The sequence below is a fragment of the Myotis nattereri genome (genome assembly GCF_964212035.1).
Source record: "Myotis nattereri genome assembly, chromosome: 12".
NCBI lineage: Eukaryota > Metazoa > Chordata > Mammalia > Chiroptera > Vespertilionidae > Myotis > Myotis nattereri.
Window position 1 is genome coordinate 6,607,032 of NC_138087.1, and position 26,965 is coordinate 6,633,996.

At 46.2% G+C, this 26,965-nt stretch overlaps 1 protein-coding gene and 1 long non-coding RNA gene across 2 annotated transcripts in view; one reads left to right on the plus strand and one right to left on the minus strand.

Moving 5' to 3' along the window:
• Nucleotides 1-26,965, plus strand: part of LOC308528486 — a 77,531-nt gene that overhangs the window by 29,779 nt on the left and 20,787 nt on the right. The window lies entirely within an intron of this gene.
• On the minus strand, nt 192-1,619 carry LOC308528391 (PRAME family member 15-like; the record flags this gene model as incomplete). The annotated part of the gene is made up of 1 exon (XM_081104008.1): nt 192-1,619. One exon carries the CDS (start codon nt 1,617-1,619, stop codon nt 192-194), a length of 1,428 nt encoding a protein of 475 aa, XP_080960134.1.

Genomic DNA, 26,965 nt, shown 5'->3' on the forward strand with positions numbered 1-26,965 from the left:
GTCCCTGCAATCCTGTGCCTGGGCTGGGTCCGTCCCTTTCCTCATTCACACTGAGCATGAACATGAAACATGAGTGGCCCCGCATACTGCACCCCAGTCCAAGGTTTCTGGTTCCAGGGGCCCAGAAGGAAACCTTTGTTAGGTGCACCTGGTGAGCAGGGTCACTACAGGGGCACATCACGGGCTCCATGTCATGAAAATGCCACGAGATAAAAATACCTAGAGCTAAAGTACTTGGTGTGAAGACGGATGGTCCTGGGTTGTCCTAACTCGCTCAGTGTCTCCATGAGCTCAGCCCGGATCAGAGCAACTCTCTCCTGGTCCACAGTCCCCTGGGTCCTGTAACACTCCAGGGGGATGGGGTACAACTCGAACTCTAAACTGCGCAGCCCGGCTGTGTGTCGCAGCAGCTTCTCCACGGTGGCCATGGAAAATTTGTTTTCAGAGATGGTGAACTTCCTGAGCTGGTGACAGTGGCTCAGGACAGGCAGGATAGCCTCGACTTGGGAGTCCACCATCGCACAGTTATCTAGTTGCAGGTCCTGGAGGGTGGGTGTCACTGTCTCCAGCAGAGCTCGGAGGGGCTTGGGACTAAAATTGGTGAGGTTGGCGCCATACAGACGCAGGGACTTCAGTTGCCTGAGGTTCGGGCACTGGAACAGGTGTCTCAGGTCTGAATGTGTCAGCTTCCAGCAAAACCATATGGAGAGTTTGTCCAAGGGGGTCTGCAGGCACCTGAGCATCTGGTCCAGACGGCCTCGGAGGAAGGAGGGAGACTCCATGTTGAGGTCTCGGAGGTGCTGCAGCCTGAGCATCTGAGTGAGGAACTGGGAAAAGGATCGCTGCTCCTCCTGCTGTTTGCTGACCCAATCCTCTTCCTCCTCAGCCAACAGGTTGATGTGGGAGAGAGAGAGTCTCTGAAGGTTACTCATCTGACCCATGTAGAGAGCAAACGATCCCAGGGTGGGCAAGTCCAAGGGGTAGTCCACTTCCACCTCCTGGATGCAATCCAGCTGCACCGCATCCAGGACCTTCCTGGCCCTCTCGAAGGGCACTTCCAAAAACCTCAGCGTCCTGCAGCACAGGTGGACCAGCTCTTTTCTCTGCTGGGCCCATTGGATGATGTACATGAAAAACTTATCCCGGTCCCTTTCATTGAAGTCAAGGTCTAGGAACACCTCCAAGGGAGCCAAGGGGTGCTCCATGTTGGGGCTGGAGCTGTGCATAGCCACTGGTCCCGTAAGTGAGCACTTCTGGGTGCTGTCTCCACACCACATTCTCCAGAAGTTGTCACCCATGTTCCTTAAATCCAGCACCCGCAGTTTCCACCTCCTGGGCCTAACCTTCTGGGCAAGCAGAACATCTAGCTCATCCAACATGGCTTTTAAGACCATGACCGGAGGCAGCTGCATCAGGCCCCCCAGAGGGAGGAGAGTGAAGGGCCAGGCACACACCATCGCCGTCAGGGGCTGCCAGATTCTCCTATGGTAGGCTTGAATGAACAGCGGCGGGAAGAGCTCAGCGGGCAAGTACTCCAGAGCTGAGATGGCTGAGGCCTGGTCCCTCAGAAGGCTCTCTCCTGCCAGCTCCAGGAGTGTGGGTGGGGTCCGGATGCTCATCTTCAAGGTGCTCAGAAAGGAATCCTGCAGAAACGTCTGCTGTGACCGGGTTGGCTGGGGCTCAGATCTCAGACCTGGTGGAGAACAACCAAACTCTCTGTAGAGCTGGAGGACTCTGAATCTCTCCTCTGGTGCCTGAGGTTTTTATACACCTTCTCAAATGCTAACATCCAATCAGAACCCTCAGTCTCTATCCCTTTATTCTCAAGGGATTATTGCCTCTCTGCAGATGAATGGATTAAGAGAAAGTTAGGGAGGGGCAAGGTGGAAGCCTGGCTCATGAATTCCTTTCAGAGACACTGACTGAAGTTGACTGATGGCCCATCATTTTCATCCTCAGTGTGAGACAGGGAAGGGTGTAATGGGTTTCTGATTGTGGGTGTCCAACCCCAGCAGGTCCAGGGGTCCCCAAAGGTGTGGACGGAGTCGGCGAAGATGGAATGACATGGAGACAGCGTTCAGTTGATCAGCAGCCTAGCCAGGATCTCTAGCCAAGTTCTGGTCAAGTTCTGGTTGTCTTGTTACATCCGTATTTATACCAGTTGATTTTAATCCTGTCAATTTCTATTGCAAAGGTTAGGGCGTTTCTTATCTCCATTCCAGGGAGTAAAGATTATGTAGCTTAAGCGTGATTGTTTGTAGTTAAAGTGATTAACTACCCACCTGGCACTTAGTTAAGGGGTTTTATCCCCTCCCTGACTTCAGGGAAAAATCCCTACCTGGGGAAACAACCTTTCTCGGAGAGGTGACCTTGGTTAAAACACACAGTGCTAAGGGGAGCAAACATGTTAAGAACAGTATGCTATATACGCCAGGTCCCTTGAAACATATGCTGTGCAGATGTTTCTTTCCTGCAGCGACTGTGTCAAGCAGCAAGGATGGACCGGCTTCTCCGGCAAATTCCCCCTTTTTTATTTTTTAAATGATAGCGCATGTAAATTAGCGGCCACCTCTCAGATTGGGTTGTTTAAGACTCGAAAGAAGACTGACAAGCAATGATAGTGAGCATAGCTATAAACATAATGGATGGAGTGCACAAGGAGCCTTGTTCCTGTAGAAGTTTGCTGGCCTCTTCAGTCAAGGGATTTCAGCTGTCCTCAAGTCAGGGATTTGGTTGCCCTTGTTGATCTGGCCAGCAGGAGGCATCATTGGCGATGGGCTTCCCGAAGCATCAGCGAGTTGAAGGGCTGCATTAAAGGGTCCATCAGGGCCGTGCTTGATAGTGGTGTTGGTGTCCGAGGAGTAAGCTGTGCCCTCTGGGTCAGCTGATATGGAAGATGGAGGGTAGTAGAGAGAAAAAGAAGAGAAAGCAAAAGAACTACAAGGCATGGAAGTGTTTAGAAAAAAGAGGGAGAAGAAAGGGAAGAAGGCAGCATCCTGACACAGCCCTTTCCTTCAGCTGCCCCTTTCCCTGTGGTCCAAGGTAGAAATGGGAAACAAGTCCTATTGCAGTGAGAGGGCAGCTGCTGTCAGCCAGTCTCTGTCTTTACCTGGGTCCCGATCTGAGCTGGGCGTGGGAAGTGAAGCAGCCATGGGGGCAGGAGACCTCCCTCAGAAGGGGTGAGGGTTCAGGCCTCTGCAAAGTTGGGGGGGGGGGTGAGGATCTGTGCCCCACCTCTGTTGACCCCCAAGTTGTCTCCTGATGGCCCCTCTGCAACTGTGCCTGTCTTAGGTTGTTCCTTCCCTGAGGAATCTTACCCGTCTCTGGCTAACCAGCCATCCTCCGGGGCCAAGCAGGGTGATGTGAGGTTCAGTTCTGTCTCTTTGGTAGCCTATGCCCCCGTGGCCTCCACGCCCAGCACCTTCCTTGGGCTCCCCTCACCTGCTGGCGGGGCCCCGGCTCTGGTCACATCTTGGGGAACCCAGGTTTCTTCTCCAGGGAGGGCCCAGCTCACAGCATTGGGTGAGAGGCAGATCCATGGCACCAGCCACAACGAGGCCTCAACTTCAGCGTGCACAGAAAGCCAAGGCAACAGCTGTGGGCAAATGGACTGTGAGAAGAGGGTCCCTCTTGACACAAGGGCAAGAGGGGCCAATACAGGACAAAGGAGGAACGGCCTGTCAGCATGTAGTCCCGGGACAGGGCTTTCTCAGCCCAGGATGTCAGGCTCTTGGCACAAGACAACTCCACGTATGGGGCATATACCAGACACCCCCTAGTCACGGCAGAAAAGGGAGGTGCCCTTCCTGGAACAGTAGGGTAGGGAGATTCTAGAAAAGGCTGTGTTCAGAAGAGAAGGAGAAAGGCCAAAGAACAAGCAAACAAGTAGTCATATTAAAAAAAAAGAAAAGAAAAAGGAAAGGAGATGTGGGGCAAAGCTGGGACATATGGACAGACAAAAAGGAGGCACATGTGATCCTCCCAATGACAGGTTGTTCCAGCTCAGGGCTGCACATCTGCTGCAGACAGGCACTGGTCAGGTGTGCTAGGGTGAGGTGGAGACGGAGGGCGGTGAGACATAAGATCGGACTAGACGGTCTGGAATCCACACAGGTGAGTCTGCATCCTGTGGAAATATACAAGCATATCCTCTCCCCCAGGTTAAAAGTACATCAGGTCCCTTCCCCTCCTTAAGCAAGTCTCTCCATTTGACGAGGGCTTTAGGTTTAGTTAGATCAGGGTTCCAATGTCTGTACATTGGGGCATTTCCCTCAGAATCTACATTTAGTATATTATAAATAGAGTATGTTGTAGAACATGATGAGGAGAGGAATATTTAAACTAATTTTCTTGTAATTTTTTGTAACAGGAGTAAATCAAACACCGCTGGGGCTATATAATAGAACTCCCATTTGAGACAAGATATCTCTTCCCCATAATGTAAAGGGGATAGTCATAATTACATAGGGACAGAATGATCCTGAATGTTGATCTTCATCAGCCCAAGTTAAAATCTGAGAACTCTTTTTTACGTTAGATGCCTTGCCTAGTCCTACTAGGGAAGTGGAGGTGGTGTGTGTGGGCCATGAAGAGGGCCAATCCTTCCCTGCTATGCAGGAAACATCTGCTCCTGTATCCAATAGACCTTCAATTGGTTTTCCCTGAATTTGTAAAATTTTTGTAGGTCTAGTAGCATGGATTTCTTGTATCCAAAATGCTGCATCACTAGATCCAAAGCCTCCGGCCCCTCTGGCTTCCTGGGTAACAGCTGTCCCTATTTTATGTATTGGTAACAGGAGTAATTGGGCAATTCTCTGATTGGGCTGAATCTGTATAGTTGTGGTGGGTGGGGAAAGTAAAATCTGTATTTCTCCTGTGTAGTCTGCATCAACAACTCCTGGGATGACTAAGATCCCCTGTAACGAGGTGGAGCTCCGTCCTAATATTAAACCTACAGTTCCCTCAGGCAGCGGCCCAGACACTCCTGTAGGAATGGCTGCTACCAGCGAGTCTGGGGTTAGTATTGCATGGGTGGTTGAATGGACGTCCAATCCTGCACTGCCTGGGGCTGCCCTGAAGAGGTCACTGACTGATTGAAATTTCCAGAGGGGTTGAGGGTTGATGCCCCTATTATTGCAGGGGCCTGGGGCTGGCCCCCTCTCAAGTTTCCCGATTGAGGTAATATGATAGAACCTCCTTGGGAGCAGTTTGTAGAGTTTAAAGGCCGACCATTTTTATGGTATTTTGATCTACATTCCTTTGCCCAATGGAATCCTTTCTGACATCGGGGACAAACAGTTTTTGGAGGGTTAATATTTTTCCCTGATGTATTTCCAGGCTGTCGAGGAGCTTGCCATCTGGCTTGAGTATTATTATTTCTATTTGGGTATTCTCTGCTAAAGTACCCAGATAAGCCACAAGAGTAGCAGTTCATATTTCTTTTATTACCTGTATTATTGCTGGCTTGTCCTATGCCCTGTACATATTGAGGGTATCTCTCCCCTTTGAGAGCTGCAGCTATAGCTACACCCTGTATAAATGCTGGACTTACATCAGCACACTGTTTTATAAAATCATTTATAGTTCCCGTTCTGCAAATTGGCCTTAATAAAGCCTGACAGGTATTATTAGCATTTTCAAAAGCCAGTTGTTTAATTAGGATATCGGCTGCCTCTTCGTTATTGATTACTCTCTTGACTGCCTGTATGAGGCGAGAAAGGAAATCCTGAAATGGTTCCTCAACCTTCTGTTTAACCTCTGTAAGGGTGGTTGTTTTTCCTGCTGTATAAGGTAGGGATTTCCAGGCATTTAATGCACAACTGGTTACTTTAGTAAGTGCCTCTTTGGGCATATACATTTGCTCTTGAGCCATGTTAAAATCACCTTCTCCTAATATCATGTCTAGGGTTATTCCTCCTCTGAAATTTTTGCTAGTGGCTACAGCTTTCTTAGCAAGATCATTGCCGGAAGCCAGTCCATCCTTGCCGCTTGACACAGTCGCTGCAGGAAAGAAACATCTGCACAGCATATGTTTCAAGGGACCTGGCGTATATAGCATACTGTTCTTAACATGTTTGCTCCCCTTAGCACTGTGTGTTTTAACCAAGGTCACCTCTCCGAGAAAGGTTGTTTCCCCAGGTAGGGATTTTTCCCTGAAGTCAGGGAGGGGATAAAACCCCTTAACTAAGTGCCAGGTGGGTAGTTAATCACTTTAACTACAAACAATCACGCTTAAGCTACATAATCTTTACTCCCTGGAATGGAGATAAGAAACGCCCTAACCTTTGCAATAGAAATTGACAGGATTAAAATCAACTGGTATAAATACGGATGTAACAAGACAACCAGAACTTGACCAGAACTTGGCTAGAGATCCTGGCTAGGCTGCTGATCAACTGAACGCTGTCTCCGTGTCATTCCTTCTTCACCGACTCCGTCCACACCTTTGGGGACCCCTGGACCCGCTGGGGTTGGACCCCAGCAGATCATCATATTCAGTTTTCCATAATAAGTAATCGCCTCCTGAGAGACAGGCTTTACAAACCTGTGACCAATCATAAGGAGTCATCTATTTACTGGCTAGGGTTTCTACCAGGGTTTGTGTGTAAGGAGCTAGAGGTCCATATTCAGAGCAGGCCAATTTTAATTCTTTAAGTATTTTGTAAGGTATAGACTCCCAGGTGGGGTTTTCATCCTCACCAAACTCATTCTCATATGCAACTGAGAAGCAGAGTGAGAATTCAAGATCTCCATTAGCTTCAGCTTCTCTTATCACCCTTTGAAATTTAGACATGGAGCTCATAGGAGCCGCAGGACCTGGTTTAGGCTTCCTTTCTAATTTGGGGAGCCTGTTTTGAATGGGAGGGCCTCTCTCCTCTCTACTGGAAAGGACCAATGGTCATGTTTATGATATTTATTCTCCTTCCGATCAGTAGGCATAGCTACATTGCTCTTAGATTGAGCTGGAGACAATAATGATGTGTCCTCTCTGGGTGGAGCCAAGGGACTATTTAAAGTTTGAGAAAGTTGAACCGTTTCTGCCTCTAGTGCCAAGGTGTCACAAACTGAATTCCAGAGGGAAAGGGTATCTGCCGGGACCTTCTCAGATCCATGGTAGCTGTAATAATTCTTTCATTGCTCTCCTACTTTAGTCCAAGTTTCTAAATTAGCAGTTCCATCCTCAGGAAGCCATTGACATATGTATTGTATAAAACTTTCTGTCTGACTGGGAGTAACTTTAACTCCTCTGCTAGCAAGCATATGCGTTAAAAGATTAATACAGAGTCTTTTTTCTTTAGATTCAGTATGACCCATCTTCACAATCTAAGTTCTGTACTATCTATCCACTTACCCTACTTATCCTCTATAGGAGGGCGGGGGGTCTGCAGCACCCTACGGTGCAGTCCTATCCATCCCGAGTGACGGGGGGGCGGGGGGGCGGGGGGGGGGGGGACGGGGGCGGCTTACCTAAGGGACCCTGTTCGGGCGCCAGGTCCCTTGAAACATATGCTGTGCAGATGTTTCTTTCCTGCAGCAACTGTGTCAAGCAGCAAGGATGGACCGGCTTCCAGCACCTGATGTTAAATAGGAAAAAACACAACCTGAAGGCATGGTTGCTGGGGTCTTTGGCCACATCAAAACTATTAGAACATTGCAGAGTTAAAGCAGCCTCCATAATTCAATGGGGCCATCCCCAAGACAAGAAATAAAATGTGTCCATGCATCACATTAGGTTTTATGTCAGGTGACATAGCAGACCATGAGCTCCTCAGGGAGCAAGTGGTGGGCAATGGAGGATGTGGCTGTCCCTCTAGTCCCCAAGGCTTCTCTGAGGGAGGTGAGGTAGGAGCACCATGAGAAGCAGGGTCAGGGCTGGCCAGGGTGGGGATGGTTCCTCCTAATGGAACCCTGTGAATGACCCAGGGCCACGAACATGATGGGTGTCTTTTCTTGAAAGAAAAGAGATAGAATCGAGGAAGCTTTTATATAAAAATATTTTAGTGTCATATTTAAGTTACTTTTCATAATTATTCCAGAAGGTAATTCTAGGTAAGTATATAACTAACTCAGTTACAGGGTGGCGAGAGCTGAGGGCTTCCCGGGCTAGGGCCTTTCAGTGATAAATCAGGGCCAGCCTTGGGCGCTGCGCCAAGGTGTCTCCCCACACCCAGGTGGAAGGCTCCCAGTTCTTTGGTCTGTGGACATCTGTCACCTCTCCCAATGGTTCAGGTCAGGGTCCTGCCGTGGGGGCCCTAAGTGAGACAGACCAGGGCCTGTCACACGGAGCTCCCAAATTCCGCCTACTGGGTCCTCCGATGGGGAACAGAAACAGATGGGTGGACAGGAGGGTTCTGAGCAGGACCCAGAGAAGGCTCCCCTGAGCAGTGGCCTTGGGCTGACCTCTGCGTCACAGGATGGGGCAGCCAGGGAGCAGGGAGGGCAGAGCAGAGATCAGGGACCTTGGAAGCCCTGGGGGTTATTTTCCAAACTATGGGAAACCGCGGGGTGACCTGGCGGGATTTATGTTTTACTAGGCGGCCTCGACCAGTCTCATTTCTCACCGGGGTTCACTGGACGGCCAAGGGTCACCGGCGAGTTGAGAGGCCACGCTTTGCCTGCGACATGCCCACAGCAATCCACTGAAGAGGCATGTTCTTCAAAAGAGGAATGCAGCCCTGCCACACTCACACACGGAAAGAACGCCTACTCCTCCCGAGGAGGTATTTCCACTCTCGAGCAGACACTGAAGTAGCGCCCTTGGGTGGTTTGAGGAACGTCTGCTCCTGGGCAGGGGCCTGAGCTAAACCACCAGCACGCGCCTATTCCCGTCTTTTCTATAATGTGTTTGGGATGAAGCCGATGATCTTGTTGCCTCCCTCTTTTCCTCTGCAATTCTGGAAACAGCCGCGAGAGGGCGTGCCGCCCCTTCTGTGTGCGAGCGGTGGCTTCAGAGCGACTTCTTTTCCTGTTGCGGGGGGGGGGGGGGGGGGGGGGAGGGGAGGGGTTGGGTTGGGGGGGCGGGGGGTTTGTAGGCGGCCGTGTTCCCAGGAAATGTGGCGACCAACCGGCTCCGGGCGGAGGAAGCCCCAGCATCACTTGCCCACCTCCTGGTGTAAATGCCCCCGGCGCCAGATTTCGAGCTCCAACTGTTCCGCGAGAGGATCGCGGGCTTTCTAGCGGCTAATCCAGCGGGCGGGGTGTAGGGCCGGTCGGCGGGGCGGGGAGACTGGCCGCCCAGAGGCAGAGCTGAGCAGGAGCTGCAGCTGGAAAAGTGCTACCCAGAAATGTAGGCTTTTCCCACCTTTTAAACTAGCAAATAAAATAGAGAAAACAACAGCTTACAGCCGGAAAGTGGAAAATAAGACACCTTTTTTTTAAAAAAAATATTTTATTGATTTTTTACAGAGCGGAAGGGAGAAGGATAGAGAGGTAGAAACATCGATGAGAGAGAAACATCGATCAGCTGCCTCCTGCACACCTCCTACTGGGGATATGCCCGCAACCCAGGTACATGCCCCTGACCGGAATCGAACCTGGGACCCTTCAGTCCGCAGGCCAGGCCGATGCTCCATTCACTGAGCCAAACCGGTTAGGGCCAGACACCTTTTCTTAACCCACCTGCGAGGAACTCGGACGCGCCCTTCCTGGGAGCCAGACTAGGGAACCGCAGCCTTGGCCAGTCCATTCCTCCCCGGGCGCTTCACGCGACGTCTGCGGAAACGCTGCACTGTGTGAGCTGGTCATGGTTGGCTTTATTTCACGCTGGGTTAGTGGTTCAACATGGAGCTGCGTCCACTGAAGAACTTGAGAGAATGGAATGCCCAATTTGGGTATATTACATATATTTGGCATTCTAGTGCAAATACAACGTGTTCAGTATGCTTGGTGAAAAGAAAAATCTTTTCATGTGTATTTTCCTGTTAACTGGGTGCGTGCAACACTTAAAACAAAAATAAGAATGAAAATGAAGGTGAGAGTATTGAAACAAAAGGGAAAAAAGGAATTAATTTCGTTGATCACAACACAGCACACTGCTTTTGAAGGGGAAGTCGGGATGGCACCTTGCAGTGTGACCTCGCATGATAAACTGGGACCGTCACAAGGACTGGTTCAGAGCGCAGCTCTCAGGCGGCCCAGAGCAGCAGCACTTACTCGAAATGCGCACCCTCAGGCCCTCCCCAGACTTGCTGGATGAGAAACTGTGAGGTGAGCCCTAGAGGAGAGCATTGGCTTGTTGACTGAAGGGTCCTGGGTTCATTCTGGTCAAGGGCACATGCTGGGGTTGCCAGCTTGATCCCCAGTAGGATTGGCAGGAGGCAGCCAATCAATGATTCTCTCTCATCATTGATGTTTCTCTCTCTCTCCCTCTCCCTCTCCCTTCCTCTCTGAAATCAATAAAAAAAATATATATATATATATTTTAAAAAAGGAAAAGAAACGGTGAGGGGGGCCCGCCCAGAAATTCATGTTCTTGCAAGTCCTCCTGGGGTCTGAGAATGACTGGGGTCCCCTGAGGCGTGTGTTTATTCTCCCCACCTCTAGATGGGCCTGAAGCCCAGGCCTTATGTTTTGAAAGGGGGGCTTCTTCTAATTATTATTATTTTTTAAACATAAAATTCTATTATGAACTAAATCTTAGGTGCAAAATTAATGTAAGAATAAAATGAAAAATCAATTTAGGAACTAGAGCATTACTAGTACTTACAACTTCCCAATGCATCTCAAGCCAGAGGGCACTGGGCAGTAAGGTGCTATTATTTTAATGTCTCTTTTTAAAATTACTTCAGAGTCTGTAATATCAGTTACACAAACTGTTTCAAGGTTATGACTAATTTGTCATAACTTTCAATTTGTGTTCTCATTTGTAGAGTCCTCATTTTAATTTACGTTCTATGTGAGCAGTTCCTTAAAATTTTTCATTTTTGTAAACTTTAGAGTCCACATTATTGGTTAGTTTCAAGGTTGCAGCATATTTGTTTTAATTATCTACAGCTTCCAATTTTGTTGCAATTCATAATATCCTCATCAAAATTCTGTAACTCCAGCCCTCCTTCTTCCTTCCTTCCTTCCTTCCTTCCTTCCTTCCTTCCTTCCTCCCTCCCTCCCTCCCTCCCTCCCTCCCTTCCTTCCTTCCTTCCTGGAAACCATTTACTGTCTTCATTAGCTGAGTATAGACAGAGACCCCCCAAAAGCTAACCTTTGAAAGTCCTAGCAAAGGTCAGGGCTGTGAACCACCCAGTTAATTTAGACACCACCCAGTTAATCTAGATAATGGTAGCTAAAGCATCATCCCCACCTTAGTTCACTGAATTCCTTAGATACTTGTGTAGATCCTTGTTGATTATTGTTGATCAAATATTTTGCCTATTTCTGGAAATTGTCTATTGATGAGCTAATCCATGTGTCATTCAAACCACCTTACCCTAGGGCTATCCCAGACAAACCTCCTTACCCTAAGGCTACTCCAAGCTCAATAAAAGGTTGGAGCAGCCTGAGCTTAGGTGGAAGTCCTTCTGGATTTGCCCGCCTGGTCCCCCAATATTTTAAAATTATCTCGTGTCATTTTCCTCTCATTTGTGTGCGGCTCCTCTTTCAGATACCGAACCCTACTCCACGCAGAACGTGGAGGGAGTCTTACACGACACTTCCTTCCTTCCTTTCTTTCTCTCTCTTTTTTGTAAAAATGTCTGGTGCTCAAGCAAAGATTGATTAAACTTGCTATACCGGCATTAAAAGTTAATGCCTTTTTGTTTCATTTTTGCCCACACATCAGGAGTTACCATGGTTACTGAGAAGGGTCCAGGTAGTGCCAACTTGCAGATGTGCTGATACATTTTCCCTGGCTCAGTGTCTCACAGGGGGACCGAGGAAGGGGCAAGTCCAGCTGGCACCAGGCGTGAATGCTTCAGAGCTTTGTCTACTCCTATTTCCTGTGGTTCTTTTTGTTCCTGGGGTCATGATAAATGTACATGACATCACGTTTCCATTTTAACCATTTTTAAGTACACAGTTGTGTGGCTTTAAGGACATTTGCAGTGCTGTGTAACTATCACTACCCTCCTCTTCCAGAACTTTTTCAGCTTTCCAAACTGAAATTTTTAAAAAATATATTTTATTGATTCTCCACAGAGAGGAAGGGAGAGGGATAGAGAGCCAGAAACATCGATGAGAGAGAAACATCGATCAGCTGCCTCCTGCACACCCCCCACTGGGGATGTGCCCACAACCAAGGTACATGCCCTTGACTGGAATTGAACCTAGGACCCTTCAGTTCGCAGGCCAACACTCTATCTACTGATCCAAGCTGGTCAGAGCCCAAACTGAAATTTTGTGTCCATTAAACAATAGCTCCCAATCTCCTCCTCCTCCCCACTGGGAACCACTTTTCCACTTTCAGTCTCTATAAATTTAACTGCTCTAAGTACCTCATATAAATGGAATCATACAATATTTGAACTTTTGTGTCTGGTTTATTTATCTATATATATAAAAGCCAAGTGACCAGAATGACCGGTCGCTATGACACGCACTGCAGCAGCCAATCAGCCAGATCGGGGACCCGATCGGCTCCCCAACCACCCATGGCCCCTCCCCCCAGCCAGCACTGCCCCCAATCAGCCCCCCCCATCAGGGGCGGGGCTGGCTGACCTTCCGCAGCCCCCCCAGCCGGCCCAGCCCCTATTGGGCCCTGATGGGGGCTGGGGCCTCCTCCCAGCTGGCCCGTCCCCAATCAAGCCCCCCCACCCCAATTGGGGTAGGGGCTGGCCGGCCAACCTCCCTCGTCTCCTCCCCGGGCCAGCCCGGCCCAATCGGCCCCCATCAGGACGGGACAGCTGGACCCCACCCGTGCACGAATTCATGCACCAGGCCTCTAGTCTTAACATAATGTCCTCAAGGATCATCCATGTTGTTAGCATGCCAGAATTTCCTTCCTTTTTCAGGCTGAATAATATTCCACCAGATGGATTATACCATGTTTCATTTATTCACTTCTCCCAATAATGAATACCTGGGTACTTCCACCTTTCAGCTATTGTGCATAATGCTGCTGTGAACCTGGGTATACAACTGTCTGTTTGAGTCTCTGCTTTCTAATATTTTGGGTGAGATCCCCAAGAGTGAAGTTGCTGGGTCGTAGGGTGATTCTGTTTAATTTTTTGAGAAAACACCATGCTATTTCCCACAGCACCTGCACCATTTTACATCCCCCCGGTAGTGCACAAGAGTTCTGTCTTTCTCCACGTTATTGCTAACTTTGTTATTCTTTGTTTTGTTTTATAATAGCTATCCTAATGGGTGTGTAAAGTGGTATCATGGTTTTGATTTGCATTCTTCTAATGACTTGTGATACTGACCATCTTTTCTTGTGCTTATTGGCTATTTCTATATCTTTGGAGATGTCTAGTCAAATCTTTTGCCCACTTTTCAATTGAATTGTTAGTTGTTTTTTTTTGTTGAATTGTGGGAATTCTCTCTATAGCTCTATAGGCTAGATATTAATCCCTTATCAGATATATCATTTGTAAATATGTTCTCCCATTCTATGTGTTGCCTCTTCACTCTGATAATTATGTCTTTGGATAAAAAAAAGTTTTTAATTTTGATGAAGTTCAATTTGTCTGTTTTTTCCTTTTGTTGCCTGTGCTTTCAGAGTCAAATCCAAGAAACATAGCCAAATCCAATGTCATAAAACTTTTACTTTATGTTTTCTTTTAAGCGTTTTATAGTTTTAACTTATATTTAAGTCTGATCAATTTTGAGTTAATTTTTGTGTGAGGTGTAAGGTGGGGGTCCAATTTCATTTTTTCCCATGTGAGTAGTGAGTTTTCCCAACAACATTTGTTGAAAAGACTGTCCTTTCCCTGTGATTCCGTCTTCTTTGAATATAAGCTTCCTTGGCATGTTGAGTCCACACACATGAAAGAGAGCTCCCTAAAGTGCATATTATGGGTCTAATCAACCAGACAGCGATAACCATTCTATCTTGTTCCAGATCCAAATATTGATACCTTAATGGACTCCTTCTTGACTACTAGGGATTCACTGCTGAAATCATTAACTCAATACATATTTATGAAGCACTTCCCAGTACCTGACACTGTTCTAGGCAGAGATACAGCAGTGATCAAAGTACCGTTCCTGACCTTGAGAGCTTCCATTCCAATAGTCACGAGACTGGAGAAGGAAGGGTAGCTCCCGAAATGGGGGTTGGAAAAGACAACTCCGTCATGTTCACTCCAACATGTGAACTGCTATCTATACTAAACAACCTGCCACTCACATATATGCCAAGAACCTTTAGTAGAAACTGTCATATTCTAATTATAAATTTTGTTTACAAAAAGCTTTTGGCAGATAAGTTTATCCAGATTATATTTTAATTGTCATAAGTTACATAAACACTACTTCTAAATGAGAATAATTTTACAAGGCAGAATAAAATAAGTGTTTAATATATATATAATTTACCAGTGTTTCGGAGAGGAAGGGAGAAGGAGAGAGATAGAAACATCAATGATGAGAGAGAATCATGCATGCTCCCTTCTGGGGATCGAGCCCACAACCTGTGCATGTGCCCTAACCGGGAATCAAACCATGCCCTCCTGGTTCATCAGTCGACGCTTAACCACTGAGCCAACACTGGCCTGGCTAAAATAAGTTTTAATAAAGGTACATGAAAAATGATTGGGGGCCACAGAACAATTAATTTTAAGAGAAATCAATCTGGCTGGAGACGAGTGTTTCAGTAGGACTCTGCGTGACTCATGGCTGCGGAAGGCCAGGAGCGGGAGGGAGGTTATTCCTGCCTGAGAGGACACCTGAGCAGAGCGAGGGCAGAGACTTGAGGTGGGTGCTGTGTCTCTGCCCAGCGCAGTGCACACACATTTGTCTGAGGCACCCTTGAAGGACCTCCAGGATGGCTCAATAGGCAATATCAGGGCACGCTGCTCCCCCTGAAGGAGTGGTGCTCTTATGAGCAGTGTGTGCTTGGGAGGGATGGTAACATGTCAGATTGTGTGGTACATACATTCAGCATGAGGGCTTCACTGGTGGGCTTGCATGTAGGCCTGGGTAAGAATTTAGGTTCCATCAACCAAATATGACCTTAAGTGAGCAATTTTTCTGAGACGTAGTTTTCTCATTTGTGAAATAAACATTAGAATCAGTCTCCTAAGTTTCCAAGGGGGCATTTCCTTTTTCCTTTAAAAATAACAATCATTTTTTGCTCCCCAATAAGGAATTGGGCAGGACTTGGCCATCTCTGCCCCATGCGATGTGAGCCGGGCAGTGACGGTGGAGTCGCATGGCTGGCGCCGTGCTGGTGCTCCGGTTCCTCTCCGTGTGGCTTCACGTGCTGCGTGGGTTTCCCTACAGCATGGTAGCTGGATTCCAAGAGCTAGGGAGCCAAGCAAGGGGAAGTTTGCCTCTCCCCCTGACCCCCCACGCCAGGCCATCCTTCTTCTGGTGTCTTCCTTCTCCTTTGTGGAGATATGCCACTTTTATGTATCCTTTCATCAGTTGATTGATACTTGGTTTGTTCCCACTTTCTGGTTTTTTTTTTCAATCGTGTTTTGTTAAGCGTACAAGCCTTATATTCTTTTGTTCAACTTATTTCTAAGTTTTTATTCTTTTTATGCTATTATTATATAACAGATTTCTTTTCCTTTTTTTTTTTAATCCTCACCCGAGGGTATTTTTCCATTGGTTTTTAGAGAGAGTGAAAGAGAGGGGGAAAGACAGAAATATTGATGTGAGAGAAACATCGATTGGTTGCCTCCTGCACTTGCCCTGGAGCTTGCAACTGAGGTGCGTGCCCTTGACTGGAATCGAACCTGGGACCCTTCAGTTCACAGCCGATGCTCTATCCACTGAGCCAAACTGGCTAGGGCTGTAACAGGTTTCTTAATTTTATTTTTGGCCTTTTCATTTCTAGTGTATAGAATATAGCCGGGTTCGTTATATTGACCTTGTATCCTGCAATCTTGCTGAACTTTAATGCTTTTTTGTGTGGATTCCTTCGTATTTTCCATTTAGAAGATCATGTCATCTGGAAATAGACATAGTTTTGCTTCTTCCTTCCCAGTTGGGTTGCCTTCTTTATTTATTGACGCCCTACTGTTCTGGCTGGGCCCTGCGGTACTGTTAAATAGAAATGGCAAGAGCTTATGTCCTCATCTTGTTGATCTTATCCCTCCTCCTCCTTAATTTTTATTACTTTTATTTTGCAATAAACCATGTAGCACAGAGGGAAGGGAAAATTAGGTGTGGGGTCTTGGGAAGGGCTTCCAGAAATATGGTTGAACCCCAAATGACCTACCATCTCTGAGATAAAAGACACCATTTTATCAGCAGAATTATGAATTCTGTGAAGGATGATGATGTGATTTGCAGGACTGGGTGCAAGAAGCACACATCAAACTAGAGCCTTCTGTGAAGGCAGTACAGCTTCTGCTGTGGGATTGGGCAGTACAGCTTCTGCTGTGGGATTGGGCAGTACAGCTTCTGCTGTGGGATTGGGCAGTACAGCTTCTGCTGCAGGATTGGGCAGTACAGCTTCTGCTGTGGGATTGGGCAGTACAGCTTCTGCTGCAGGATTGGGCAGTACAGCTTCTGCTGTGGGATTGGGGAGTATTTTAAATGACATTGTATTTATGTATTTTTAACCAGGCCACTCATCTACAAGGATGTGAAAGCAGACGTTCTGCAAGACACCTAGACACAATAGATGACAACCCCTGTGTTTAGAATTCACAAAGTGAGAATTAACTCTTGGACCCTTCAGCCAAATCAGAGCTATGCAGGTGGAAGAGGAGCAGGACAGGGGAGTTTGTGAAGACAATCCTTTGTTGAGTGCTCATGTTAAGTTGAGTTAGCCCTCCACTCCCACCACCCAGGGTGAGAGGGACTTCTCACAGCTTCCTGAGATTCGGGGGCACAGGGACTGGGGCTCACCCCCAGCCTGGAACTCTCAAGAGGCCCTGGGAGCAGGATAAGAGAGGCTGGGGGGATGGGTCCTCGCTCTCTAGGTTCATCAGAGCCAGAAGGGTCCTGCAGAAGACAGCCAGTGTGAGGTCAGCTTGGGCTTTACCCCCTGGAGGGGGAGGGGAGGGCCTACTATAGCAGTTTTCTAGGGCCCCGGCTTGGAGGTGTCTCTGCCCTGGTCATTGGAACTTCGGGAGAGGGCCCCAACGATGGGATCGCCCAAGAGCCGTCCCAGGTCCATGAGAAAGGTGGTGTGTGGAGAGACTCGTGATTCAGCCTGCGTGCCACACTCCTGCCTGCCACCAGCATGCTCTCAGGCATTTCCCTCCATCACTTGGTTCAGGGGATGAGAGCTCTTTTCAGTGCCTGCTCTCAGAAAAAATAATTAGGACGTTTAACTGGCTTCTGAGGTTCAGACAGTCAGAGCCCCGTGCTGGGTTTGTTTCCTGTGGCTGCTGTGACAGGTCACCTCAAGCTCCCTCTGTGGCTTAACAAATACAAACTTATCACGCCTGTCAGAATTCTGCGTGGGCCCCACGGGCTACATGGGGTGTGGGCAGGACTGCAGTCCCTGCTGGAGCTCTCCGGAGAACCCGTTTCCTCGCCTCCTCCGCGTCCAGAGGCCACCCGCCTTCTGACTCTCACCTTCCTCCCTCTTCAAAGCCGGCGGTGCAAGCTCTTCTCAGGCCACGTCACCCCTTCCTCCACCCCTGAGTCCCTCCCTCAGTGGGGAATGTTCTCCTAAGGACTCACACGGCTAGAATGGCCTAACTAGGTAATGCAGGATCCCTCCCCATCCCGAGGTTCATGCCCTTGTCACACTTGCCACGTAAGGTCACAGTCACAGGTTCAGGGGACCAGGAATTGGACACCTTAGGGGGGTCGGGGAGACACACAATCCAGCCCCGGCACAAGGGGGGACCGCAGGCCCAGGCGGCGAAGTCACTCCCTCTCCGTAGGGGTAAGTGACGGTCAGCGTCATGATGATCTCGGTGACACGGAGAATTAAAACACCAAGTCTGAGATGGCTTCTGGCCCGTGCAGGGCCCAGGCCACACACGCCACAGACCTCCTCGGAGTGCCTGCAATAACACACCAGGAGCGCCACTCAGGTCTGACCTGTTCCGGTGAACTTGAACAGGCCCCGCTTGTAGGGAAGAATCTTGACTTAGGAATTTTAAAAGGATATTTGTTTTAAATGCATTTTGATTGAGCTGAAATTCAGTGAGTTCAAATAGAAAACTCATTAAAACTGTGTAATACATTTCAGTTTTGCATTTGGACTGTTAGCTCCATGGCGGGGGGCGGGGGGCCGTGCTCCTGCAGGTGGGCCCCCTTGGGGTTTGGCCCTGTGCCGCTTCCTAATTGGACCTGTTGATGAACAGTAATTGAAAAGCAGCTGTGCCCCCTGCGGGGTGCTCCCAGGGCTCCTCTGTGGGAAGTGACAGCTGCCGGCAGAGGGGGCCTCTGGCTTTCAGGCCGATTACTCACCATGCGGCCCGACGCCCCCTTCACTCAGCAGCCAGCTGCTCCATCCGGACCGCTGCGTGTGGGGGAGGCTGAGGTCTCCCGTCAGCTGTCTCCGTCGTTCCTCAGGTGACCTCTGATGACGATTTGGTGCCACTGAACACTTCCAGAAATCGCATAATTTTTTCTTTGAGATTTATAGATGAACACACACACACACACACACAAAATAAAATAAACATGAACACACACACAAACACATGCACCTGTATACACGTACAGCCCACACACATGCACCAATGCCAGGCCTCAGCCCAGAGATCCAGATTTCACTGGTATAGAGTGGGGCCCCACTATTATTATTATTTTTTAAAATTAAACACATACACACAGCCCTTCAAAATCACGGACACAGATTTGTGGCAGACACTCCATCAAACGCAGATGTCAAGCAACATGTTACATAGTTTACACATGTATTTCAGTATGAAACTGATAGTGAATATCTCCCGGCTGTGGAACTGTCCATGCCTGATGTGACCCTACAACATACAATTCTTTGTTTCGGTGGCCGCAGCCTCCCAGGTGCCCCGGCCGCAGCCAGCGGTCCTTGGTGAACTGAACTATACTGACAGGGTCTGCTACAGCGTGGAGCCCCCTGTGCCCCTACCTCACCCTGGCTCCCCAGTGGGGACCCACCCTCTATGTGTGGGGCTACACAGCTGCACCAGGGGACCCTGCCCTCTGCCCTCTGGCGGGTTCCCCAATGGGGAGCACTGCGGGGTGGGAGGCAGGGGCGGTGGACCAGGCCGCTTGTGTGTCTCTGCTGGTGGCCAGGCTCCTGTCAAGGTGGCCCTCCACGGGACTCCTTCCCCCGGAACCATGGGCCCCGGGGTGGTCACAGCGCCACTGTCAGCCGCGTGGGTGGTCCCCCTGCCCTATTTCACAAGCCTGTTTCCGGTGACCTTAGTGGAAAACTTTATCTGCTTCCTGCTGGGACTCTGATGGATGGCACTGAAGGAAGGATGTGGTTGGCTTTGTCGCTGAGACCCACTTCAGGATGTGTGCCCCAGGGCTCCCCGTGGGGCTGACGGGTAGCATAATTCCTCAGCGCTTGTGATGAGGGGCTGGGGCAGGGAGCAGGCATAGCCAACATGCTGATCTGGGGGAAGATGATAATTAAAATGGGTGGGTGCACGCTCAGAAACACACAGATAGGGTTAAAACATGGTGGGGAAAAACAGGGAGAAAGTGAGAGTGGTGAAGGGCAGGTAATGAGAAGAGACACAGCTGTCCAATGGGGACTCACCTCACTAACTCTGGACAAGAGGTTTCCTTACAGACCCCAGGACACTGGAGGTGGAACAGGCTGTAGAAAGATAGGGTGCCCCAGTGGGTCCATGACTCAGAAAAGAAATACATTTTGAGAGCAGACAAGGACAGGACCCATTGTGTCCGGTTTCAAAAGTACAGAACAACTTATGTGACCTAAAATACCCACACATAGAAAACAGCACCGCGACAGGACAAGTTCACTGAGGCCCAGGACACGCCCCTCAAGAGGCACCAATGTGGGGAAGGCAGTAGGAACGGAAGAGGCAAGGGGATCTGAAGAGGGGAGTAGAGCAAAATGACAAGTTTCTCGCACAGACTGACACTAATTACATATCAAACAAGAGTATGATTAACTTAATTCACTTTACTCGAGTCAAAAAATGCATTTTATAAAGGTAGCTATCTTGTTACTGTTTTTCTGTGGTAGTCCACCAATCAGAAAATGTCTGAATGGGGCTCTGAGAAGTATCTCTCCCAATAATTATATTGCCTTTGTGTTTTACAGAAGGCTTGACTTTGCCCAACGAATCTGGACTTAATTCCTCCATTCTGTGTTACAGTAAAACCTGTGTTACTATGGTTTCTTAAAACAAAATTTCAATTAGCAGATGGAGCTACTGAGAGGAAAGCATCTTATTGGTGTAGAAATTTGGAGCAGAATTAAGGCTAAAATAAACACATTTCAAAAAGCCTACCATTTAGAATTATCATGAATTACTGCCAACAGTATGATGCTGTATTAAGTATTGTATTAAACATTCTTAATTGATATGTATATATCTTGAAAATTAGCAAATTCAGCAACAGCATTTAGTTTATAATATTCTTTATTTTATCAATAATATTTTTAATCTTGGAGAATGTTGGATAGAGAGAAATGAAATACAGAAACTTATTTAGAATTCACTGTGGATGATATAAACTACAGAAACATTTTGAAAACGTTGACATGAATCAACAGAGATGATCTAAATCATCACCAGTATTTAAAATCTGTTATCTTTGTATTTTAAACATTGGGAAATTACAAGGTGGAATATAAAGGCTCGAGTTTGTTATTACTCATAATCTGTTCTCCCCTGATAGTATAAGTTTAGGTAGACTTATGCAGCTCAAAAGAAAAACTACATTTCCCAGTGTCCCTTGCAGCTACATGTAATCACATGACTGTATCACCACACAGTTAAGACTATTTCACCATCTTCCTCAGATACAGAAAAACATAGGAGCACCTTAAAATATAAAGAAAATCTTGGTGAACATTAAGGGAGAGATTGTCAGCAATATAGTCATAGCAGGGATTTTAACACATCAGAATCATCAATGGATGGATCTTCCAGACAAAAAATCAATAAGGAAACAGCGACCTTAAATGACATATAATTTCAGATGGATTTAATTGATATTTATAGAACTTTTCATCCAAAAACAGAATTACATTCTTCTCAAATTCTTTATTATGTTTATGTATGATTTCTCTAATCCCACTCTGCTGAGAGTTTTTTCTCATAAATGGATGCTAGATTTTGTTGAATACCTTTTCTGCATCTATTGATGAGATCTTGTGAGTTTTACCCTTCATTTTGTTTATATGATGTATCACATTTATTGATTTGTACCAGCCTTGCATCCCCAGAATACATCCCACTTGGTCATGGTGTATGATCTTTTTAATGTATTGCATATAGAAAATTCTCAAAGATAGACCACATGTTAGGACACAAAATCTTAAAAATTCAGAAAGATTGAAATCATATCAGACATCTTCTCTGAGCACAATGGTATGAAACTAGAAATCAACTACAATAAAAACAAACTGGAAAACATTTAAACACATGGAAGCTAGATAGCATATTGTTAAAGAATGAATGGATTAACAATAAGATCAAGGAAGAAATAAAAAATTACCTGGAAACAAATGAAAATGAACACAGAACAACCCACAATCAGTGGTACACAGCAAAAGCAGTCCTGAGAGGGGAAGTTTATAGCACTATAGGCCTTTCTCAAGAAGCAAGAAAAATCTCAAATAAATAATCTAGCCCTACATCTAAAAGAACTAGAAAAAGAACAACAAGCAAAGCCCAGAGTAAACAGAAGGAAGGAACTAACAAAGATCGTAGCAGAACGAAATGACATAGAAACTAAAAAAAAAAAAAAAAACAAACCCAAAAAACAAAAGATCAATTAAACCAAGAGCTGGTTCTTTGAAAGGAAAAACAAGATTCATGAACCTTTAGCCAAACAAAGAGAGAAGACTCAAATAAATAAAATCAGTAATGAAAGAGGCAAAGTAGTAACTGATATCACAGAAATATAAAGGAATGTAAGAAAGTACTATGAACTACTACTATATGCCAACAAATTGGACAACGTGGGTGAAATGGACAAATTCCTAGAAACATTTAATCTTCCAATATTCTACCAGGAAGAATCAGAAAACCTGAATAGGCTAATAACAACTGATGAAACTGAAGCAGTAGTCAAAAAAACTCCCAGAAAACAAAAGTCCTGGACTGGATAGCTTCACAGGCAAGTTTTACCATACATTCAAAGAAGAACTAGCACCTTTTCTCCTTAAACTATTCCAAAAAATTCAAGAGGAAGGAACATTTCTAAGCTCTTTTTATGGGGGCAGCATTATCCTAATTCCAAAAATCAGATAAAGACACTACAAAGAAAAAATTACAGGACATCATTCCTAATGAACATAGTTGCTAAAATCCTCAACAAAGCATTAGCAAAACAGATCCAGCAATACATTAAAAAAGATCGTACACCATAACCAACTGGGATTTATTCTGGGGATGTAAGGCTGGTACAATATTTGCAAGTCAAGAACTGTGATACATCACATAAACAAAATGAAGGGTAAAAATCCCAAGATCTTATCAATAGACGCAGAGAAAGCATTCAACAAAATCTAGCACCCATTTATGAGAAAAATTCTCAGGAAAGTGGGAATAGAGAGATCATACCTCAACATAATAAAGGCCATCTATGACACACTTACAGCCAACATCATACTCAATGGGCAAAAATAATACCATTTCCCCTAAGAACAGGAACAAGACAGGGATATCTGCTTTCACCACTCTTATTCAACATAGTACTTGAAGTCCTAGCCACAGCAATAAGACAAGAAGAAATAAAAGGCATCCAAATCAGAAAGGAGGAAGTGAAACTGTTATTTTTCGCAGATGACATGATACTGTACACAGAAAACCCTAAAGAATCCACAAAAAGTGACTAGATCTAATAAATGAATTTGGCAAAGTATCAGGGTACAAAATTAATATTCAGAAACTGGTGGCACTTTTATATATCAGTAATGAACTATCAAAAAGAAATTTACTACTGCAACAAAAAATAAGGTGCCTAGGAATATTGGTAAATTCAATAAAGGAGGTAAAATACTTGTGCTCAGAAAATTACAGGACATTGAAGAAAGAAATAGAGGAAGATACAAATCAGTGGAAGCATATATCACGTTCATGGATTGGAGTAAATTAATATCATTAAAATGTCCATACCACCCAACGCAATCTATAGATTCAGCACAATTCCCATTAAAATACTAATGCATATTTCACAGATCTAGAACAAACATTCCAAAACTTTATATAGGACCAAAAAAGATCCCAATTAGCCACAGCAATCTTGAGGAAGAAGAACAAAGTTGGCGGGATCACAACACCTGGTACTGCAAGGCCATTGCAATCAAAACAGGCTGGCACTGGTGTAAGAACAGACATGTAGATCAATAGAATATTACATAGAGCTCCAAAATAAACCCACGCCTTTATGGCCAATTAATATTTGACAGAGGAGGCAAGAGCATACAATGGAGTAAAGGCAGTCTCTTCAATAAACAGTGTTTGGGAAATTAGACCAGTACATTCAAAAAATTAAGCTACACCATCAACTTACACCATACACAAGAATAAACTCAAAATGGATAAAAGACTTAATTGTAAGTGGCAAACCCATAAAAATCCTAAAAGAAAACATTGGCAGTAAAATCCCACATTTCTTATAGCAATATTTTTTATCTTGTCAGAAAACTTTTAAAGAAATTAAAATTAAGAATACTGGAATTCTAAGTATCAAATAATAAGAAACTAAATACTGAAATTATCTCCACGGATCAGTAGTTTTTCTATGCTAACCACTTGCAGTGGTTCTCAACCTTCTGGCCCTTTAAATACAGTTCCTCATGTTGTGACCCAACCATAACATTATTTTCGTTGCTACTTCATAACAGTCATGTTGCTACTGTTATGAATCGTCATGTAAATATCTGATATGCAGGATGGTCTTAGGCGACCCCTGTGAAAGGGTTGTTCGACCCCCAAAGGAGTCGAGACCCACAGGTTGAGAACCACTGACTTAAAGGCACAGATAATCTTGTCACTGGAACCTCAAGTGGTTAGGCATGAAACACCCACCCAAACAACTCTCTACCAGAAGGAAGACATTTCCTTAGCTTTAAAGGTCAGTCTTAGGTTTTTAAGGTAAAGGATTTAACTTCCCTTATTTTATACTGCTGTCAATATAAGAATGTCCAAATCTGTAGAGAATTTTTATGAGAGTTTGAGTTAATTTGAGCCAAACTGATGACATACCACAAAACAAGATTTCAAATGCTCCAGAAAATGACAGTTTTGTGGTTTCTTCTTACATATTTGGAGTCAAGGAGGGAACATAAGAAAGATTACATGGTGTGGGTCAGTGGTTGAGTGTCCACCCATGAACCAGGAGGTCACAGTTTGATTCCCGGTCAGGGCACATGCCTGGGTTTGGGGCTTGATCCCCAGTAGGGGGCGTGCAGGAGGCAGTCAATCAATGATTCTCATCATTGATGTTTCCATCTCTCTCTCCTTCTCCTTGCCTCTCTCTAAAATCAATACACAAATAAAACCCAAAACCAAACAAACAAAAAAAGAAGAGTACATGAAGGTGGGAGAATGTACAGGATCGTTAATTAGATTATGCACTCCCTTGAGGGTGGTTAGCCTCTGAGGGGTCTGGAAACGAGGATTACTTCTGGCATTTCAATGGTGTGTTAACCTACACCAGTGATCGGCAAACCGCGGATCGTGAGCACATGCGGCTCTTTGGCCCCTTGAGTGTGGCTCTTCCACAAAATACCAGGTTTCCGGCGTGCACGTACAGTGTGATTGAAACTTTGTGGCCCATGCACAGAAGTCATTATTTTGTGGAAGAGCCACACTCAAGGGGCCAAAGAGCTGCATGTGCCTGGTGAGCCATGGTTTGCCAAGCCACAGTTTGCCGATCACTGACCTAGATGCACAATAACAAAGGACAGGGCTTGCTTAAGATGGCCTGGGGTGTACATCCACATGACCTTTCCACTTAAGAATTTATGATCAGTCCTAACTGGTTTGGCTCAGTGGATAGAGCATTGGCCTGTGGACTGAGGAGTCCCAGGTTTGATTCCGGTCAAGGGCATGTACCTTGGTTGTGGGCACATCCCTAGTGGGGGGTGTGCAGGAGGCAGCTGATCAATGTTTCTCTCTCATCGATGTTTCTAACTCTCTATCCCTCTCCCTTCCGCTCTGTAAAAAATCAATAAAATATATTTTTTTAAAAAAAGAATTTATGATCAGATACCCTGTGAGGTTACTTTTGTCCATGAACTTGTTAGATTTATTACAGAACCCCTTTTTCATTCACACCATTTGGCTCATCATTTACCTTTAATAACACATACACATATTCACAGACTCACATACTTCATCAAGCTATGGTAATTCATAGCTGAGGAAACCATTTCATAATGGAAGCATCACTTGCATTAGAGAAGGGACCCACCATCTCTCCCCGAGCCGGTGACTGGAAGCAAGTAGGTGGCCAGTGTTCTTGCAGAGTGGCCTCCGCTAAGCCAGGGCAGCTTCTCTCTTCTGCCCCCACTGGCTTGGTGTGCCAGGGCTCAGGAGAAGACAGCCGGGTGATTGAATCCACCTCAGTGTGCAGCCAGGTGAAATATTTCAGAAACAGGGTGTATCCTGTTCCCAGTTTTAATTCCTGACTTTCGTAGTGCTGAGTACACTGACAACTCACCAGCCTCCTTCCTCTGGAATTAGCATGGCCTCCCCTGGTTGCACCGCATTGGTCTCCACTAGCAGACTGGCTCTTAGGATAAGCAGATGAAGGGGAACAGAGTTTACCACCCCAAAATATGCTTCCTTGGAATATTGATTATTTAAGGCTGATTAATTTTAAGAAACAGGACACCTGGGAGAGGCTGTGAAATCTGAGCGGAGGTAGCTTGACATGCAGGCAGACAGGGCAGGGCCCGGTGGGAAACATGGGCAGGTGGAACATAGGCAGGGGCAGGCATGGCAGTTTGAGCAGCCTAGTCTCAGAAACCAACCATTGCAGAAATAATAGGATGTTTTTGGATTCAGAGTGGGAGGCACGTGAAACTAGGGAGGGTCTGCACAAACAGGTGAACTGACACATAGGAGCAGGGAACGTTCAGGTCCCCTTGTTGGGCAAGAACAATTGAGGGAATCAGTGAGGTGGCGACACCGGGAGACAGAGCAGGCGTGTAGCACATAAATACCTCTAGACCGATTAGCTTCCCTGGAAGCCCATTCTTGGATCCCCTCCCCATGCGGGGAGTCTGAACCTGCTTGTAATAAATTTTACACACTTTTGTTTAAATCTTCCGGTCTGTGATTTCATTCTTTGGCTTCCCAAGACATGACCTGGGAATAAACCTCGTTTCTCTTGCTGTTCTGGCTATCACAAGTAGAAGCTCCCTTAGTAAAGGACATTTACATTTGTAAGGGAAATCTCCGTCTGTAAGGGCGTCTCCCTCACTGCACCAGGCCTGCCTTCACTATCAATGGAGAAGTCATGGACTTAAATCTGCACAATATTCTTACCCTGTTACTGTGCTTTTCCTGGTCACCTCCCATGACTGACATCCCAACCCAAAAATCTTCTTTTGTATTTAGCTTTTTGTATTAAAGGTGGTGGGTGTCTTCTACCATTTTAATCAATTACTCAGTATTCCTGGGTCTCTCCTATACTAGTATACCCAGGAAGCCTGTATGTTATTAAATATTAATTTGCTTTTCTCCTGATAATCTGTCTCATGCCACTTTATTAGTCCAACTAGAAGAATCCAGGGGTGGAGAAAAGCTTTTCC